General features: G+C 40.7%; 1 protein-coding gene across 1 annotated transcript; it reads left to right on the top strand.

Moving 5' to 3' along the window:
* Positions 1-7,868: 7,868 nt before the first annotated feature.
* On the top strand, positions 7,869-19,752 carry LOC145438878 (all-trans-retinol 13,14-reductase-like). The gene is made up of 13 exons (XM_080316262.1): positions 7,869-8,180; positions 8,293-8,475; positions 8,547-8,675; positions 10,823-10,938; positions 11,222-11,325; positions 12,064-12,164; positions 12,595-12,789; positions 13,704-13,823; positions 13,887-14,022; positions 14,801-14,916; positions 17,813-17,979; positions 19,273-19,432; positions 19,508-19,752. The coding sequence occupies exons 1-13, from the start codon at positions 7,979-7,981 to the stop codon at positions 19,657-19,659; spliced, it is 1,881 nt and encodes a 626-aa protein (XP_080172388.1). The 5' UTR covers positions 7,869-7,978; the 3' UTR covers positions 19,660-19,752.
* Positions 19,753-21,077: the final 1,325 nt, after the last annotated feature.

Here is a 21,077-nt window from a genome sequence, read left to right on the forward strand (position 1 = left end):
TGCTGTACATTGGGGTAATGCATGATTTGATTCCGGTGGCCTTTCGGTGTAAGCGCGTGTAAGCCGCAGATCTAAGTTTACGTCTTGGCGCTCTATGCGACGTTCTATGCGACGTTCTATGCGTCGCTAAAACGTCGCTTGATGCCCTGCTCTCATCAATATGTGTGTTACCAAAAACGACTGACAATTTACTGCGCAAAATCGAAAGGTTATGGCAATACTCTAATAAAAGATTCTAGAGGTATATTTTAGCAATACCTCCTTTTACCCTATCATAGTGTAGCCATGACAAGCTGATCGCCAATTAACCGGTGCAAAGGTGTCTGTGATGTCGGATGGTTGGACCTTAGGTCGGACAGAATTTTATCTACCTCTGTCTCTCTTCTTCTTCTCTCTCTCTCTCTCCCTTTCTCTCTCCCTCTCTCTCACTGTGCAGGGCTGTGGAGTCGGGGTCATGGAGGTGGAGTTTCGCTAACCTAACTAAGAGATCTATCGACTACTCGGGACCTATCATCTTGAATGCATTACCACCACATATCCGTGAATTGCCTTATAATAGATTCAAAAAAGCCCTACTTGATCACCTCTTGTCGTTACACCATAGTGTCCTATATGGTGTCGACACAAGCAAATCTCACGCCTCAGTGAAATTGTATCACGTCACAATTTCCAATTGGCTACAGGCAATTTGACGGTCATTTTTGACCGGCTTGCCGAGCATTAAATTTGGTAAAACGGGTATCAATCGAAAGCTGACTCTCCACTGATTACGAAAATATAAATTTTATTCCGCTCGTGTCCCTGGAACTCCCACAATCAGCCTCGAATTTTTCATTGTTATGGAGATTGGCATTGGGACGCAACAATGCTGTCTGGCGAAACAAGAGAGTAGCTCAGGACGTAACAATGCTGTCTGGCGAAACGAGAGAGTAGCTCAAGAGAAAAAGAGCCAGACAGCATAATTGTGCTCTTTCTGCTTGGAGGATTAAACTACTTCTACTTGACAAACTGAAAATAGCAAAAAGTAAGTATAAAAAGATCACAAAATATTACGAATTATAAGTGGAAGTAGCGGGAACTTATCTTTTCTTGAGTAAGTACCGCAAGTAGAGGTAAACTACTTGAGTACTTCGAAAATGTAAATGTTATTCGTTTCTGACCACCTCTGGATAAGGGGGGGGGGGCACTGAGAGCAAATGGGATAGTTGTAGATTTAGAACAGTAGGCCTATAGTTCTCAAACTGGGGGGCGTGAAAGCATCGAAGCCGGCTGATAGAAATGATGTTACTTCAACTTGGAATGAGTAAAATTTGTGCTGAATCTTCCAAGTGTCAACAATGGGAATAATCCTAATTATATTTCGATTTTGAATGTTATAATTGCGTCGTACTATAGTTTACTAACTTACGGATGGATACGCAACTCCGCAGTCTCTACGCTCCGGCAAGCAGTTACACTTATTGCTGAGCACTAAGCAAAGCAGCCTAAAAGCAGCATAGTTGGTGGTGTTATAGCTTGCGACCCAAGGGCTGAAATTAGATGAAACTGGTCCTAATCGAGAGCTACTGTCGAACTGATTCCGAAAATAAAAATTAAAATCTTATCGAGAAAATGGGACCACGAGAACTTGGTCAATAATATTATTACTTGAGTATATTGCGGGTCTACTGTGATTGTATACCGCCCGCTGGGCTCAGTTTGCAAGGACAGGACTATTCGGTATCTGGACATAACGATATCGCAGGATTCCGCTAATATGCCACATTCATTTTGTGCCTACATTTTATCGCCGACGTTCTTTCTGCGAGCGCAAACGTGAAAAAACTTTATCTCGTAATTGCTAATATAGTTAGACTCAATCGGATAAGTTAGGCGCTTTTTTCATATTCAGGAGGGGGTAGGCTACAGAGATGAGCATGGATTAGGATTAGGTTTTGAAAAAACAGGATTTGTGAAATTTTGTCGGATTTGGATTGGATTTGGATTAGACATTTTTTCAGAACGGATTAGGATTTGGATTGGATTTACCTATTTTCTGGGAGATTGAAATGTCGTGTGGCGAATGGCGACAAACTTTATTCAGATCAGTTATTAAGCCTGGAATAGACGATGCGTAAACGCGTCCGTCTCTTTGTCTCCTTATTTCTCTTCTCAAACGGATGCGTGCGAGAGAGAAGAGGGACGAGGAAAAAATGAGGAGCAGAAAGAGCAAAAGTGTGAGAACCCGCACGCGTTCGCTTTCATGCGTATTTTCCATCCGCTCAGCTGCGTTGGCAGGTCTGTAGTGATCGGACATCGCACTTTCTGAAGTTGCAGTGATTAATCATGCGATTTTATGCTATTTTCAGTTGCAAAACAAAATGAATAATATAGAAGACGAGAATCTAATTGCCGCTGTGTATAGAACTGTACAATCACACCAATCCAGACTACTATAACAAGGTAGCCAGGAACACAATTTGGCGTGATATTGTTCTGTGATATGGACTTGAAGATATGTAAAGTATGAGGAGTCTTTCCATGCTCGGCATGGTACACATCAACATTCATAATCCAACGGGGGAAGACATAAAGTCAGCCAGAACACCTAAAAGTTTAGCATTTTTCTTCCTAAGGCTTGAGATTTTAACCACTTTTTTGAAACGGGGCATACTTCTAAATCTAAACCAATACACCCTCAATCTCAAACACCAAAGCGACAATAATGTCAGGCTCAATAAACATTTGTGAATATTCCCAACAATCCCAACTGTTTACTGTGCAGGTGCAGGTGATGATCATCGATACGTGAAAGTCACGGCTAAGCGCATATTGTTTACTACCCTTACGATGACGCAATCTCACCATAGTGTCCTATATGGTGTCGACACAAGCAAATCGCACGGTTCAATGAAATTGTATCACGTCACAGTTTCCATTTGGCTACAGGCAATTTGACGGTGATTTTTGACCGACTTGCCGAGCATTAAATTTGATGAATCGGGTATCAATCGAAAGCTGACGCTGTACTGCTTGCGAAAATATAAATTTTATTCCACTTATGGCCCTGGAACCCCCACAATCAGCCCCAAATTATTCATTGTCGAGTAGATTGGCAGTGTGACGCAACAATGCTGTCTGGCGAAGCGAGAGACTAGCTCAAGAGCAAGGATGCGGCCGAGCGGCGAGAGTGGGATCAGCTGACGTCGCGGCAATAGCAATGTACAACCGCGCCACAGAGAAACGCTGCGCTGTTGATACTTTTTCTATGCGCTTCGGTACAAGCGAGCACACACCAGCCTTTCCTTGACTTGTAAGGGTATAACTGGGTCTACAGAATGTATTAGGGCCCTACCAATTTTCGCGCAATATCCTTCAGCTGATAGAGATATGTAGGCTACGTCTATAAGTAGTCTACATTGGATATGTCAGATTATTATGATATCGATTGCCTTATCCCGCTTGTTAAGTAGCGCTCCAGAGACATGCCGCGTTGTTGATGGCGGGTGTCGATACTTTCTATAGTCGCTTTCATGGTCAAGTATGAGCAAGGAGCATTGAGCATGAGCATACCGTACATTACAAGCTTTTATTTGATCCGTCTGGGTAGGACTTGGTCCGCGAATGCAGCAGGTAAAATGTCGAATGTTGAATAAAGTTTAACAGCAGGAGTGTCGAATTAAACTGGTATCGCTGTCCGGATTCAATCCGTTACTAGAAATCTTGCGGGCCATACCTGCCAAATGATTCCAAAATGTTACCACCAAATTCATACCTTTGTTTTTCACTGGAATATATCTGATATCACTATAAACGTTGACGTTGGAATTTGGTTTAGCATTTTTCAATCACCAAACAGTTTTTTTGAATGCCGGGGACCTTTTGCGTCAAAAGTAATACAGTGGTATCACAGATATTTGAATTATATTCATTCTGTAGCCTGTATTTATATTCGTAATGTAACTTACGTAAAACGGATTTGCATTATTTTTTCGCATCTGTGAATAACTGAATGTCCATTGTCCATTCGGCCCAACAGAGTTTGCACTTTGATGCCTTCTCGGAATTTGGTGTCAAGGTCACCGACGTGGTGCTTATGGGGACTAGAAGAGTGAAAACTCAACACTGTAGTTGTATTACTACAATATGATATATTTACATTATCTAAATTTGCTGTCTTGAGTGAATCTTATTACTTAAAAGTATATTTTCCTACTAGAAATATCTCTATCAGCTGAAGGATATTGCGCGAAAATTGATAGGGACCAAATACATTCTGTGGACCCAGTTCTACCCTTACAAGTCAAGGAAAGGCTGGTGTGTGCTCGCTTTTAGCGAAGCGCCTATAGAAAGTATCAACAGCGCCACGCATCTCTGGAGCCCTACGCAACAAGCGGCCGAAGCGCATAGAAAAAGTATCAACAGCGCAGCGTTTCTCTGTGGCGCGGTTGTACAATGTACATTGCTATTGCCGCGACGTCAGCTGATCCCACTCTCGCCGCTCGGCCGCATCCTTGCTCTTGAGCTAGTCTCTCGCTTCGCCAGACAGCATTGTTGCGTCACACTGCAAATCTACTCGACAATGAATAATTTGGGGCTGATTGTGGGGGTTCCAGGGCCATGAGTGGAATAAAATTTATATTTTCGCAAGCAGTACAGCGTCAGCTTTCGATTGATACCCGATTCATCAAATTTAATGCTCGTCAAGTCGGTCAAAAATCACCGTCAAATTGCCTGTAGCCAAATGGAAACTGTGACGTGATACAATTTCATTGAACCGTGCGATTTGCTTGTGTCGACACCATATAGGACACTATGATCTCACTATCTCACCAATCCCACTAAACGCATGCGCTCCGTACGGATCGTCTATTCCAGGCTTTAATGTACTTATGGTTACTAGGTTATCTTGAATCGAGTGAATCGTTGGTTGTGAAAGAAAATTTTCGAATCCCTCCATTGGATAAATTAGTTTTTTTTTTCTGAATTTACAGTTGGAATCGGATTAGGATTGGACATGGACTTGAATATGAAAAAGTTATGGATTAAGATTTGGGTTTGGGGGTTCGGATTTGGATTGGATTAGGACATATAAATTTCAAATCCGCTCATCTCTGGTAGGCTACCAAGCAACAAATCGTGTGACAATTGAACACGCGAAGCGTGAAGAAAAATTATATTTTAGTTTATTGTTATGTACGACGATTTACTAAAATGTGACTGGACCCGGGTTCTGCCAATGCGTCGGAACTGATATTTTAGTCATCAACATCCCAAGTGTCGTGGCCAGACTAATCAAATTTTTGGTTGGCCTTGCAAGTTCACAATATGAGCAATTCATTTTCGATAATATAACAGGATTTAGATAATATAATAGGGAATGACCTCGTGGGTCACTCTAAACTCTCTAAACCCTCTAAACTCAGGGTTGGCCACCCCTGATATAGACAGATCCATTCGATAGCTTTCAAAGCCGGAGCTGGAGCCGGAGCAGTGATAATAATGCGGCTCCGGAGCTGGATCCGGAGCAAATGTATGATGCAAGAAAACTCCGGAGCCGGAGCAATGCAACATTTACGGCTGCTCCAAAGCCCTGAGCAGCACGAAGTGGAGTGTTTGCTCATTCCGCATAGCTGAGTTTCCAGCTTTTGGCAGGCCATGAGAGCGTATTTATGACTGCTTTTACAACTACTTACCTGAGTATATTTGAAGGCACCAAATTCTACTTCTGCTTCAAGTAGTTTTACGTTGCCTTCAAATGCACTACTTCTACTTGTACCAAAAATTTATTGTTCCATGTAGGCCACATTCCGAGAATCGCACCAGCTCCCCGCCCAGCCGAGGTATAAGTGGATGTAGAAGTATAGAGTAGTGTCATATGACGTAACTACATGAGTATCTTCAATAAATTGCTGATCAACGAAACCGAAAAAGTACTTCGTATATCCGTCAATGATATAGGCCTATTTAAATTTGCATGATCAGTAGGGCAACTTTTGCAACTTTTGCAATTTTTACAGCTTCCGGGAGCTTCCTAATACTCAGGATTTATGTTGTATGATGTTTCACAAACTGTTTTATATTGCAACGTTTTCTCTTTTTCATGCAACTTCTATCCAGTATTGCGCAAAATGTAAAGGAGTGATTAAAAAAAACATATGACATAAAACTATATTTCTAGTATGGTTCTCTGTATGATTTGTTTAATAAAGAGCTTGGCCGGATTATAGCTGCATCTCAATGTTAGGACGCAATTATGCTTGCAAGCTATAGAAGTTCAACAACCCCAAAAAAGCACGACAGTCCCCGAACTATATCTAAATAGATTGCTTGATTGATTCAAGTCATCATCAGCATCATTTTATAACTTTATTTCTACCACAAGATTGCGATATAATGAAAAGGATAGGAGGCTGCAATACGATTTTTGGAGTAGTCTTTTAATCCGACACCCACCTTGACCTAAAGCATGTAAATAACAGGCATGCACAATGGATTTAATAAATGATAAAATATAAGGAAGCGACAATATTGAATGCTGCATGTGTCGGTTAGGGAGGTCGATATGTCAGATCGTGGACCGGTAATCTTGAGGGTTGACTAATATTGACAAAAACAAGCAGATACCCTGCAAATCAAATTGTGGGGTTATATAACGGTACCTCTCGAGTATCTCATACCCTAGTAATTCTAGAAAATTAGAAATGTAACTTTTGGTAAAATTAAGTGCAACTATAAAACTTGCTTTAATGATCGATTAACAATCGATTAAAGTTTAGCACTCAATGAATTTAGAAATCTATGGTTTCATTGCGGGCCGGACCAGTCAAATGATTCCAAAATGTTACCGCTAAATCCTTACCTTCGTTTTTCATTGATATGCTCTATTACCAAGCTTAGGCCTATATAGTCCTTGTGAGGAATATAGGAGATTTAACTAAACGGTGACGTTGGAATTTGGTTTATCATTTTTCAATCACATTTCGGATTTCTATGAACGCCGGAGACCTTTTTCGTCAGAAGTAATACAGAGGTATCATTGCCGCGACGCCAGTTGAGCACTCACTCTCGCCGAGCAACCATGATTTGCTCCTGATCTACGCTCTCGTTTCGCCAGACAGGATTGTTGCGTCACTATGCCACTCTCCATAACAATGAAAAATTTGAGGCAGAGTGTGGGGGTTCCATAGCCACGAGTGAAATAAAATTTATATTTTCGTAATCAGTACAGCCGCAGCTTTCGATTGATACCCGTTTTATCTAATTTATTGCTCGGAAAGTTGGTCAAAAATTACCGTCAAATTACCTTCAGCCAAATGGAAAGTGTGACTTAGACCAATTTCACGTCATAATTTCCATTTGGCTACAGGCAATTTGACGGTCATTTTTGACCGGCTTGCCGAGCATTACATTTGGTAAAACGGGTATCAATCAAAAGCTGACTCTGCACTGATTACGAAAATATAATTTTATTCCGCTCTTGGCCCTGGAACTCCCACAATCAGCCTCGAATTTTTCATTGTTATGGAGATTGGCATTGGGACGCAACAATGCTGAACAATGCTGTCCGACTCTTTTTCTCTTGAGCTACTCTCTCGTTTCGCCAGACAGCATTGTTGCGTCTCAATGCCAATCTCCATAACAATGAAAAATTCGAGGCTGATTGTGGGAGTTCCAGGGCCACGAGCGGAATAAAATTTATATTTTCGTAATCAGCGCAGAGTCAGCTTTCGATTGATACCCGTTTTACCAAATTTAATGCTCGGCAAGCCGGTCAAAAATGACCGTCAAATTGCCTGTAGCCAATTGGAAATTGTGACGTGATACAATTTCACTGAGGCGTGAGATTTGCTTGTGTCGACACCATATAGGACACTATGGTTGCACCAAATGTAGTGTTTTGGTCACGTGAACAAGCAACGGTCGAGCGAGCGTTTTCGGGGTTTCGCTTTGCTAGGTACTGCTGCAATTTTATACTGCAATCGGTGCAATCACTGCAATGGATGTTGAAGTGATCAAGATAACGCAGTATAACTGCACATATATTGTAGCAGGCTTGATTTCGGGCCTGTTTGCAATAGTTGTCGCTTATTTCTGGTTAAAAAAGCCCTCATGCCGCAATCCATTCACATCCAAGAATATAAGCGAGGCTGAGCCCATTGAAACTGTTCAGAAGAAAAGGGATCACATCATCAAACAAGGTTGGTATATCATAGCTATTGTCGACGGTATGCCTTTCTATCTGGGAAACACTTGTGATTGAGATTCAATTGGGCGAAGTGGGTGACGAATAGACCAACAATATTATTACAGGTTTTAAAATTGAAAAGGTACCAAGTGATCTTGACGTCATTGTTATTGGAAGTGGACTTGGTGGATTATCTGCTGCAGGATGTATAGCAAGAGCAGGGAAACGTGTACTTGTTTTGGAACAGCATGACAGAGCTGGTGGTTGTACCCACACTTACGAGGAAAAAGGATTCGAATTTGACATTGGCAAGATTTTGCTTATTGATATTAGGAGATAATCGATTGATCACATAACGATTATCATTTTTTCGTATCAGGCGTACATTACCTTGGTCAGCTCCATCCTGGAACTGTCGCTCACACACTCTTTAACGTCCTCAGTGATGGACAATTAGTCTGGGAAACACTGGACAAAGAATTTGATTCCGTGGTCATCAGACAACCAGGTTTGATGAATGATATGATCTATGGTCGTTATTTGTTACTGATCTTACTCTTCAGATTATAAATAGGAAAGACTAAATTGTGTAACACAAAGATGCATTGAGTATGTTCATTGCTACCGCCCACAGGGGTACAGTTTACAATGTAGCCTATATAATACATTTGTACGCTCTCACACCTACTCACAATGTTGGTTCGCTTCAAGAGTCTGATCATTTTGAGCTGGGTACAGTAATTGGTCAATGTAAAATAGTATGACAGAACAATTTAGTTATTATATTAACACGCTTAATTACCAGTCCGAATTCCGAAATATTTCAGACAGTATTTCCTAGTAGGATTGTGGCAGTAATGTACCATCCTTACACTATTCGTTTCTGTCGATAGGTATAAGGGTGAATAAAATCTACATGAAGCAGCAAACGTGTTGATGAATAGTCTCATCAATATACTAGTATATAACATGCTAAACTATACAAGTATACATAGACTAGGCCCTGTGGATATAAAGCTGTATCAGCTGTATCAGCAGTATCAGATGTATCAGCTGTATCACCCTGTGGATATCAAGCTGTATCAGCTGTATCACCCTGTGGATATAAAGCTGTATCAGCTGTATCAGCTGTATCACAGCTGTATCAATTGTATAGCAGCTGTATCATTAAATATCGAAAATTTTCGCGTTTCACGCTGGCTCACTAAACAGTAACACAATAATTTCATGGCAAAAGCGAACAACGTGATGGGGACGGTTTATCACCCTATAGGAGGCCAAGACTAAAGCTATTTTGCGGAGCCTGACGAATTGCTGTTTTGTTCCTGCCAAGGGGTATAAACCCGGAGATGTTTAATTAATTATTATTCGAGGAGTCCTACCTTTTCAAACACACCTCACTCAGCTCTACCGGTCGGTAGCCAAAATCAGATTACGTGAGCAGAGAGAGGAAAAAATTGATAGCAATCTATATATGCAATTCCCGATCATATATTGACCGACTCAATCATGAAATATAGAAATTTCTCTTGCTTTGAGCGTTTAGGCGAGAAGAGCTGACTCACTAAACGGACACCCAATGTAGATGATATGTAGCGATAAACAGCGTATATAGCCTGAGGGGGGGTCGGTTTATCATCCTGTAGGGGGCCCAAGACCAACGTCTTTTTTAGGGGGGGGGGCTGACGAAGTGCTGTTACGGCCCTGGCTATAATGTGTCCTGATAATGCTAATAAACCAATGATGATGATGATCTAGTTTACGTCTGACATTGCGTGTTTGCATAATCACCGTAGGGGACGATACCCTTGTGTTCCGATACCTGACTATTTTGCATCCAAGAGGTAGTTTTGACGTGATACTTTTTGTGCAGAGAGAAACCTGGATGATATAGCTGATATTTGAGTGATACAGTTCATACCTGAGTGAAATGGTTGATACTTGAATGATAGCCTACTAGACTATTTTGCGCATCCCAGACATAGTATGGACGTGATACTTATTGCAGAGTGATACCTGGGTGAATCTCGGTACGGTTTGTCTTATTTAACATGGGAGCAGCGACGATTCTCAAAGTTAAAGTAATTAAAAAAATAATAATAAAAAATCAATAATTTTTTGAACACAAGACACCGATTCCATACAGGTAGAGTGATACAGCTGATAGAGCTGTGATACAGCTGATACAGTTGATACAGCGTTATATCCACAGGGTGGTACAGCTGATACAGCTTTATATCCACAGGGTGATACAGCTGATACAGCTTGATATCCACAGGCTGATACAGCTGATACAGCTTTATATCCACAGGGTGATACAGCTGATACTGCTGATACAGCTTTATATCCACAGGGCCAATAGACTATCACTAACTAACAGAAGTTTTGAAGAATGAGACAAATAGCTGTTTACATTGAAGGAAATTCCTATTTTATGATGGGCGTAAAGGTGCTTCATCTTCTCAATGTTGCTCGTCTGAAATTCATCTATGGTATGGCCGTCCTGCACCTAACCGACTTGGATTCCCAGTGGTGACCTCCTCAAATGCTCTAGAACTCCTTGTAGATAGCCACATTAGGCACAACTGTCCCAACAATTCTAACTTCCTCATATTAATTCAATCATTGAACATGAGTTTTTGTCGTTTCTGTCAGATGGGAAAGATAAATACTACACTTTGCTATGTGGTAAAGGAGACTTTGAACGGAGGCTTGTGGAGCATTTTCCTGATGAGGAAAAAGCGATTATGGAATTCATGAGACTGCTTAAGGTACTGTCGAATCCTAATTTATGGAATTGAGTGATATTGCAAGCTATATTATCTAGTCTTGCTTGATTTGAAGTTGGCCTATGGGCAGTTGGGCACGAGCCTTTGATGTATTTGCACTGAGCAGTTTGGTGGTGAGTTCATGGCAAGGTGTTTCTGTTGAGTTGCTAAAAACTGCCAATGTGCCACCATTATATTTTTGTATGGCATTCTCCAAAGAAGGCTACGAAAGAATTTAATTGTTCTTCTGCAATGACGCTAGACTTTGTTCAACGTTTTCTTCTAGAAATGCTCAAAGTCGATGCTGGGATATATGATGCTCAAATTTCTCCCGAAACCTGTCATCAAGTTAATGATTACGCTTAGACTGTACAAATTTTGGAGCTTTGGGTAACTGTTTGCGCTTTACAGTGTGTGTTGAAGTGCGGTGTGTGATATTGAACGTTTCGTCGTTAATAGTAGTATATCTGATGATTGAAGGTGATTTGGAATGCTCACAAATGAGAATATTTATGATTGCTTGATTGTGTGTCAGATTGATAGATGATTCTGATATCGAGCTTTCAAGTAAAAAGCTGCTGAACAGCAATGATTGTTCTTTGCATGACCTAAGCATCATTTTTATTCTTGCGTGAAATGCTTCTTTCTTCATTTTAACCGTGACATAACCAAAATTTCACTGGAAAATTGTGGTCCTGATGTTATCGTTGTTTACGTTCTAAAATTTCAATATAGTTTGTTGAATAACTTTTAGGTCTATCGTCATATCTTTTTGAAAGACAATCACTGACCATTTTTGCTATTCCAGATGTTGTCTGTTTCAAATTGCTTTATAACTGAGTTTATTGAAAAATAACTCCGAACTTCCATCCGAACTGTTAAACTCGAGGATCTAGTAATGCAGTTTATTTCAACTTCATGGTGCATGCTGCAGTGTTTATATTAATTGTTGATTTGAAGCTGCACAACTAGTCGCGATCATTGATACTTATCTTTTCAATTGCTACAAAATTTGAAGATCCCTTAATACAAATATTTATTTGTAGCAATCAAGATTATTGTATGATTTTGCGAAGTGGCCTCCTGCTCTTTCAATTCCAGGTGTTGTAATAATTTACACTGTTACAGATTTGACGAGGGTGCGCAACATACCTTGAAAGATGTGGTTGATCGATTGACTGATAATAAGGAGCTTAAAGCAGTGTTGTGTTACTGCTTTGGAGACTATGGTGAGTCATTTTTACTTTAGTCTCAAGCTACTGCTCTGCTTCTGTTTCAATGTGGTATGTTGCTGTTTTTCAGTCATAAAAATATGTTTAGCATGACTTGTTTGAAATTTTATATTTCTCACCACATGAAGCCTATAAGAAAGGATTGATTTATATTGTGATATTGGTTGGTTTGAGGCTGTGTTGGTTCGATTTATTCCATTTTGTCCTTTCGTCTCCCTGGCGAGATCTTGGAAACTTTTAGGCGTGTAATTTGTCGACCCACGGTCTGGCTCAATGCTGGTCAACCGTGATATTTCTATTATTACTGTGTCTACGGCCTGCATTCCTCGAATGTAACCGGACAACACGTTGGCCCATCGCATGTATACAGTTTGCTTGTTTGGCGATATCCGTCAAATTTTGTTGCATACTTTATTCTTTATTGCAGGAACCGTGCCGTCGCAAGTTCCATTTTTCATGCACGCTCTGTTGCTGAACCATTTCTACCGCGAATGTTATTATCCTCGAGGAGGGGCCAGTGAGCTGGCATTCAACATGATACCAGGAATACAGCGAAACGGCGGCGCGGTGCTCGTTCGTGCGCCTGTCTCGCGGATCATTGTAAAGGACGGGAGAGCCGTTGGTAGGTAAAAAAGTATTGATCGAAGGCCTGACCACAGATGATTGACAAGAGAAGCGGCATTGTCACATGCATGCTATGCTACAACTGGTATTATTTGAACATCATGGATGCATCCATGGTTGTAACCTATTCATAAGGCTCCGAGTCACGAGTCAATCTCACTTTTATAGTTTTGACTCGAGTCATTTTCAATTCACCACCGAGTCAAGTCCGAGTCAGCGAGCAGAGGGTCGAGTGCAAGTCATCACACAGATTGACTCTGAGAAAATGAATCGAGTCAAACCGAGTCATCAGAAAATCGTGACTTGAGTCACTACAACCCTGGATGCATCCTCTAGTTATGCACACTGTTGTGGAACGCAAATAAAGAAAGCTATTTAAAGGATTGGACAAAATCGAGTACTGGACTGATTTGATTAAGCTGTGAGTCGAGTATTAAGGTCGCTACCAACAGGACGCAGCAAGCGATGCGTTTTTGCGTCGGTAATTCAGACCAGGTCGTACTCGCTACTCATGTCGCAACACGGCATTTCTTTTGCCCAAACAGCTGCAAGCATCAGAGCTGGGATTTTTCAACATTTTCGTTTGACGCTTTGACTGCATCGTATAGCCTTTTGTGTCTGCCTTTTTTCTATCGCTAGAAATGTCTGCGGTGTGTTCGGAGTGCATAAACTACCTCCATCTGATGAAGTGATGCAATAAGACAACATACTTGAGTAAACCGAAAAAAGTAGAGCTACTTGGCTGCTGGCTACTTCTGTTTTTGAGTAATGAGCTATGTTGCATTTATTGAATTCAGTACTGGCGGTTAATGTCTAGCAATAACGTTTGTTGCTGACTTACAGTGTTACTTTTGGTCCTTCCCCTGGCTATAGCCTATGTGTAATGATCTCACTTTCGTTATGTTCTTGCAGGGGTAACCGTGAAGAAAGGGGAGTCTGAGTATGATATTTACGCACCGCAAATTGTGTCAAACGCCGGAGCCTACAACACATTTGGCAGATTGTTGCCACAAGATGTATCTGGCAAGCTGGGTATGCCGTTACACTGATTACAACGCTATCCCTGCGTCATACTCATGTCGGTTTGAAAATCAGGTCTCAATAAATTCCAAAAAAAGATAGGGCACGGAATGAGCTGTCTTCAAGTGCTCGTTGGATTGAAAGGCACCACAGAGGAGCTCGGCTTGATAAAAAGAAATTACTGGGTGTTCAAATCTAATGAACCAGAGAGGTATGGTTTTGTTTCACAAATTTTTCTATGCTGTAAAATAAGGAAAAGTACCCGGAATTGCGAACGGCATGTAACAACGGACGGGTAACGATTTAACAAAGACAAATGTTGCTATAAGAACAACCTAATGTTATTACATCACAGTGATAAAATTCATTTCATATTTAGGCTTCGGTTAACCCAATTTACTAACGTTTGCTGCTGATGAGAGTTGGTAAAAAATGTTACGGTGGAATTAAATTGGCATTATGAATATATGGTTTGTTTGTTTGTTTTGAAAGTGACAGAACAGATGCACTGCTATTGTATCCATGTCTTGAAGAGGAATTTGCCTGTAATAATGAGCTGTGATTCAAAACAATATCGAACCGGTGTCATGCTGGCGCTTTTGGTCTTGCAAGATGTCAAATGAGTTGCTGTAAACACAATTGAGGCGAAAAATTACATGTCGATGATGAAGGTTGAGTGGATGATATTCATGAATACCAAATCATCAAGTCAACTGCAGACAATATGGTAGTCCTACCTGTCATACAAAACCAAATCATCAAGTCAATCGCAATCACTTGTGGTAGGTCTACCTGTAAAGCAATGCGAAAAAGTAGGTGAAAAATACACCGGCCCGTAATCAAAAAATCATAAAAATTACGATTTTGAATACTACAGAGCTCAGCTTTTCTGTATGGTGCATGGTCATTGGTCAACTCTCTTGAACATTGATTGCAAATTCATCGGAGGATTTTTTCATCCGATTTCTGATCTCCCACTTTGTTTCCAGGGATATGCTGGACTATCTGGCGCTATCGAGAGAAGACGCGGCCAATTCCGACCTTCCCATTTTGTTTGTTTCATTCCCTTCGACCAAAGATTCAACGTGGAAAGACAGGCACCCGGGTAAGTGAACGTTGTGAAGTTGTGCGACGCTGTGTAGTAATATGATATCCAGGGTTGTAACCAAGTCACATGGTTCCGAGTCACGAGTCAATCATACTTTTGTGGTTTTGACTCGAGTCGAGTCGAGTCATTTTCAATTCATCACAGACTCGAGTCCGAGTCCAAGTCACCGTTTAAAGGGTCAAGTCCGAGTCATGGTGTTATGACTCGAGTCGAGTCCAAGTCACAGTATTGAAGTCATGTTCAACTCATGCTTTCAATCCTGCTTGGGTGATATCGAATTCCCGGTTTGCGAAACATGCTCATTTTGTCCCTATCAGAGTCTTGGCACGTGTTTATTTAGGCACATAACGGACAGGTCCTGGCCTCATTTACCGATGCTAAAGATAACTTTACTAATCTTAGAACTTAAAATCAAATATCTCTCTTGTCAGTCTGACATATCACCAATACAAGCATTCAGTTTTTATTATGAACACATCGACGATAGTTCACGAATAGCTGATAGAGAACCAACGAATTCACGTCTACATACTATCTGATAGAGAACCAACAAATTCACGTCAAGATACTAGTTGATTGAGAATCAATAGATGCATGTTTATGTAGAGGTATTTACAACAGGCCAGCATGCTGTAAAAGCGTGCATGCAACTATGTGCATTGTGCAGTGACAACAGAACAGATACATTTTGATTATACTAAAGGTTTTCCCAATTGCATTACAGACTACATCGCAGTTACAGCATTGGAGAAATAATTGTACAATGGGGCTGTTCAAAAATATTTTTTCAAATTTTCCGGCTACTTCTTAAAATTGCTAGATTGCCTAAAAATCGAATTTGGCTCAATTCCAACCAGTAGAAAGCAATGCTATGAAAGAAAATTTTAGACTAATTACAAATAGAGATTTTCGAATGTTACCGGCTATCTCATGATATTGTTACATTGTGTAAAAATATGATTCATAGCAAATTTGACTCCATTCCAACTATAGAAAAAGTGAAGTTATTAGAGTAGAATGTTTTGGATATGAAAAAATAGTCGGCTTACTACTATGTGATTATATTATATGAAAGAATTTCTCACTAAAATACTCCATTTATTTTCAAATCCAAAATATTCCCCTCTTACATCATTGATTCCACTTTTTTAAAATTAAGCCAGATTCAGTGTTCCTTCTATGCAACATAACAATTTTATCAAGTAACCACCCAGTAAAATAAAAAAGAAGTTATTTTAAAACAGCCATATTGTACAAACATCACACAAAATTAGCCATTCATTATTACTCACGTGCACAATGCACATACCTAACAAAACGTCAAATGGACGAGGGGCATTGTGTGTTTTCACAGACAGCAGATCAAATCAATGAGTTACACCTCAAAAATACTAATGTGGAAAGGAGATCCTCAGATATGTTAAAGCGGCATGGCCGTAGAATGAATCCACATCTACTGAATACACGTTCCACTAGTGCACTAGATGCAGGAATTGACAAGCATTTTTGAACCACACTGAAGAGCATTGAATACTCATTCTTTCTAGTCGCCCAAAAATGCAAAGAATCATCGCCTTCAAATCTACATATGAGCTTATCAGTCTCTTCACCATCTGAGTCATTTCATTTGCTCTAATTGAACTTTGATTCAATTGTTTGCTTGTATAATTGAAAAGTCTTGAGTACTTTAATTGCGGAAGATCTATTACCTCTTCGTCACTGGACGATTTTGTACAATGCATTGCTACTATGTATCATTTTCTGTTGTTTATGCGGCGGCATATCTGATATCAGACAAGTGCAACGAAAGCAGTGGTGACAAATAGCGATGTCGGCAGAATTCGTCGGATGCGTTGATCTAGTCATTATGATTCGCAAATTTCTTCATCTTCAAGTCATATAAAATAAGCCGAGTCAATGACTTGGGTCGAGTCATGCGTAATGACTCGAGTACAAGTCGAGTCAATCCAAATATTGACTCGAGTCGAGTCGAGTCATTTTCCCATTTCAAGAAAATGACTCGAGTCAAGTCGAGTCATAAAAAAATCGTGACTCGAGTCTGACTCGAGTCGAGTCATGACTCGAGTCATTACAACCCTGATGATATCTGACAGCGGCAGCCGGAACTATTGCCTCTGGCTCAAGACATTGAACGCTGGCGGAATTGATTAAAATACATACTGGCTTTGAACAGACTCGAGAGGCGTTTTTTATTTTGATTTGCACTTATACTAAAAAACAACGATCAGAAGATGTCTTGCAGGCTGTTGATATTGGAAGTTTTGAGTCACGTGAAATACGTCTCACTACTGAACAGAGTCCAGAACAGACTTGGCATTTGTGAAAATAATACCTGTAACTGGAGTTGATTAGCCCTCGCCAAAGATGCGTATTCGTTTCTTCTCGAGACCGGATGATTAAGATCTCGTGAGCTGGCTAATTGACTGCAGTCGGACTCACCAGTAATTTTATGATAGCGTGAGGTGTTGAGTTGATTATATCATACTTGGACTTCGTCATTGGTACATGAAATATCCCTAATAAATTCATGGTACCGTGGTAAATTTGATATCAAATTCAATTGATTCAGATGGCGGCCGACTGGCTATGCGCCTACATGATAGTATTGTAATTTTGTCACAATATACAAGCGACAAGTAATTGGTGATATTGAATAGTTGTGAGTCGGCTCATTTGTCGATTATGACGTATTATGACGACACTTGTCAGCGCCCGTGTGTGCGATTATGCAAATATTTCTTGGGCACTATGTAAAAGTAGTACTCAGTTTCTGAACAGTTCTACTTTTATTACTGCATATAGTTGAGGAGACGTCCGTGCGATCTGTGTTTGAAAAACTGTTGTTAAACGGTGTCTACTCGAATCGTTTCAGGTAAGTCTGTCTGCGTCATCGTGACATTCTCGAACTGGGAGTGGTTTCAAGAATGGAACGAGGACCGCGTCATGAAGCGAGGCCGCGTTTACGAAGACCTTAAGCGTACCTTCCAGGACAGGATTTGGAATCAGGTCGTCGGCCTCTTTCCTCAGCTGGAGGGAAAGGTAAAACTTTGTAAAGGCAAAATAACGATTCTTCGGTCTTGCAGGCCTTGGCCTGTTATTTGATTTACAAGATGGGCTCTCGGGTAATTCGTTGTATCTGGGTAAGGTGTTTGTATGCCACAGTCTTACTGTGTAAACGTTGGCTAATTGGTAATGTCTAGGTGAAGTAGATGTGGTCAAATGGTCATCGTTAGTATTGGATTTCCCAATTAACTGAGTGGGCTCGGAAAAAGTAGATGCACTCAGTTTCTGAACGCCTCTGTCCATAACTTTACTGTTTTGCAAGATATCAGGGATTGGGCGTGGAATAATTGACGAACGAGTGTCATAGTTTGAATTTAATGTAGTCGACGACGACGATATTCAATGGCAAGTGTTCGGTTAAAATAAGTTATTGGCAACTGCAGAATACAGTACCGAGGCGCTTGGGAAACGGTGTCATAGTTTAGTGAGGCTAAATGACAACCAAGTCATAAGGCTCCGAGTCGCAAGTCAGTCTCACTTTTGTAGTTTTGACTCGATTCATTTTCAATTCACCACCGAGTCAAGTCCGAGTACGAGTCGGCGAGCAGAGGGTCGAGTCCGAGTCATGGTATGATGACTCGAGTTCAAGTCACTGTGTTGACTGCTAAGTTTCCAGTTCAAGTCTTGTTAAACCTACTTTTCATAACTCTGTTCTGTGATTTCGAATGGTTCACATTGCTAAAAGGAGGAAAATTAGTATGTTGTCAGTTTCTGGTCACATTTTCAAGTACCAGTACCAATAGACGAAATCCCAACAGTGTGGTTACTATTCTTCGAAATTACAATGAAATGTCAGTCTTGACCGTCTGAGTCGTATGACGTGGTTCGAGTCATGCTCATGCACAATACCTAAGTCGAGTCAATCCACAGATTGACTTGAGTCATTACAACCCTGTTGGCAACTGCAGTATACAGTACTGAGGTACTTGAGAAACGGTGTTTAGTGAGGTTAAATGACACAATGACAATTGTAGCTAAACCAATTAATTCACTCTGCAATGAAAACTACGGCTCGATTGGGGTATCACAAAACCATTAGCCATATTAATGCAAATGTGCGCAGTAAGAAGGCATCGTCCTTGGTTCAGCAAAACCTGATTATAGATTTACGATGTGAATGTCAAAATCAGTACTTACAAATGCCATGACGTTTGTACAAACTAGATACTTTTCAAATGTGCAGCATGCATTTTACAACCTAAACATCGTGTCCTTAATCGAACATTACCGCTGTGACATGGGCCTTTCAAAACGCTGTTCCATCTTGAGGTGGAGTACATCGATACCGGAACGCCCATCACTCACTCGCACTACATCGCATCACCAAAGGGCGAGATTTACGGCGCGGATCACACCATGGATCGCTTTGCCCATGATGTGTCGATAGACTTGCGCCCGAAGACTGAGGTACCGGGTTTATTCCTTACAGGTGAGATATATTGCACTGCACGTGCACATGCACACCTTTCGAATTGATTCACCAACAATCAATCAATTGTCGAAGGTCAAGACATCTTGGTGTGTGGCATTATACCGGCAGCGTTCAGCGGAGTCGTCGCGGCATCGCAGGTGTTGGGCCGGAATTTAATGAAAGACCTGATGACGTTCTCGGGAAAGATGCGGAAGGAGATGCATAAGAATAAGAAGCAGGAATAATGTTTTGTGTGTGCCCATTTGTATGTAGTTGATTTGTTATGAACTAGAGAATTTGCCAAGTATTATGAAATGCGCGATTAAAGCGGTTTGCAGAATGTTAACATATACATGGGGCATGTGGTCAAAGTAGTCTAATAGTGGCACTTGTTTGAGATCGGCAAATCCGCTCCTCCCCTTTAACCTCGTTCTCACGGCGTATGCAAGAAGCTCATAACACCCAATGAAGGAAAATCTAAGGAAATGAATAAACGTGTAAAGGGCGACTGGAAGATGGGAGATCGGATACTGTTACATCGTTCACGAGGCAGTTGGTCGTTTCTACATCCTGTGTTCATTCCGTCACATTTCCTCACACCGCTCAAGGCGATGGGTATTAGAACGGGTTCTTAACCAGAGGTGGTCAGAGTAGTCAAGAAAGCTACTCAAGTAGAAGTAGAAGTTGCAACGAATAAAATCTACTAAAGTTCGAGTAGAAGTACTATTTACAAAAACAACCTAAAACTACTTGAAGTAGAAGTTAAATTGACTGACTTTGAATCTACTCAAGTAAGTAAGTAGTTGTGAAAACGATCGTAATTCGTTCGCGGGGATTGTCAAAAGGTGCAAATTGAACTATGCGAAAGGTGCCGAGCTTCATTCATATTGATGCATACCAGGAGGTATGCAATTTTCGACAGTATAAGCATTCGTCCGCATCATGGGATCAAAATGATAGTATTGATATGGAAATGCGACACTAATCCTCTGTTTAATCGAACAGCATGTTTTGGAAAATATCATGTTGTGGCACACTCCCCCGTACTATAAGTAGGGCTGGGCAAAATCGAGTACCTGAGTGATTCAATTCTGAATCACCTAATATGTTTCGAGTCGAGTCGAGTAATCGAGTACCACTCATTATGACGTCATAACGGAATGTAATACGTCAAAGTTCAAATATGTACCGTTTATGCCACCATAAAGAATATAATGCCTCTTATACATCTAATAAATGATACTTCGGTATTTTTTTGACCATCCGATTTCATTCCACTTGGTGACAATGCTGTGGGCTAATCATGACTTTGGAAATGTGCTACGTCCAGTTTCCTTCGTAGCTTTGTGCTATATGTTTCGTATGCTACGATACCGCCACTCAAGGTTTCAAGGCTTCACCAGTGAAAATTAGTATCGAAACTATAATTTTCGATGGTAAATTAACTTTCTGTGGCGCGAAGCGCATAATTTCAGTACTCGAAAAAATCTTCTTTTACTACTCGACTCGAATCGTTAAAATTATTACTCGATTCAGATTCGAGTACTCGAATCATTATGCCCAGCCCTAACTATAAGGCCCGTAATTTAGTCGAAGAGCAATACGGAGAAGTTGTATAGGATACGGTGTAAACACATTGCGCGATTAGTAAACGTGAATAAAA

This window comes from Botryllus schlosseri, chromosome 5, assembly GCF_051294905.1.
Source record: "Botryllus schlosseri isolate E-star chromosome 5, Bs_hap1, whole genome shotgun sequence".
Lineage (NCBI taxonomy): Eukaryota > Metazoa > Chordata > Ascidiacea > Stolidobranchia > Styelidae > Botryllus > Botryllus schlosseri.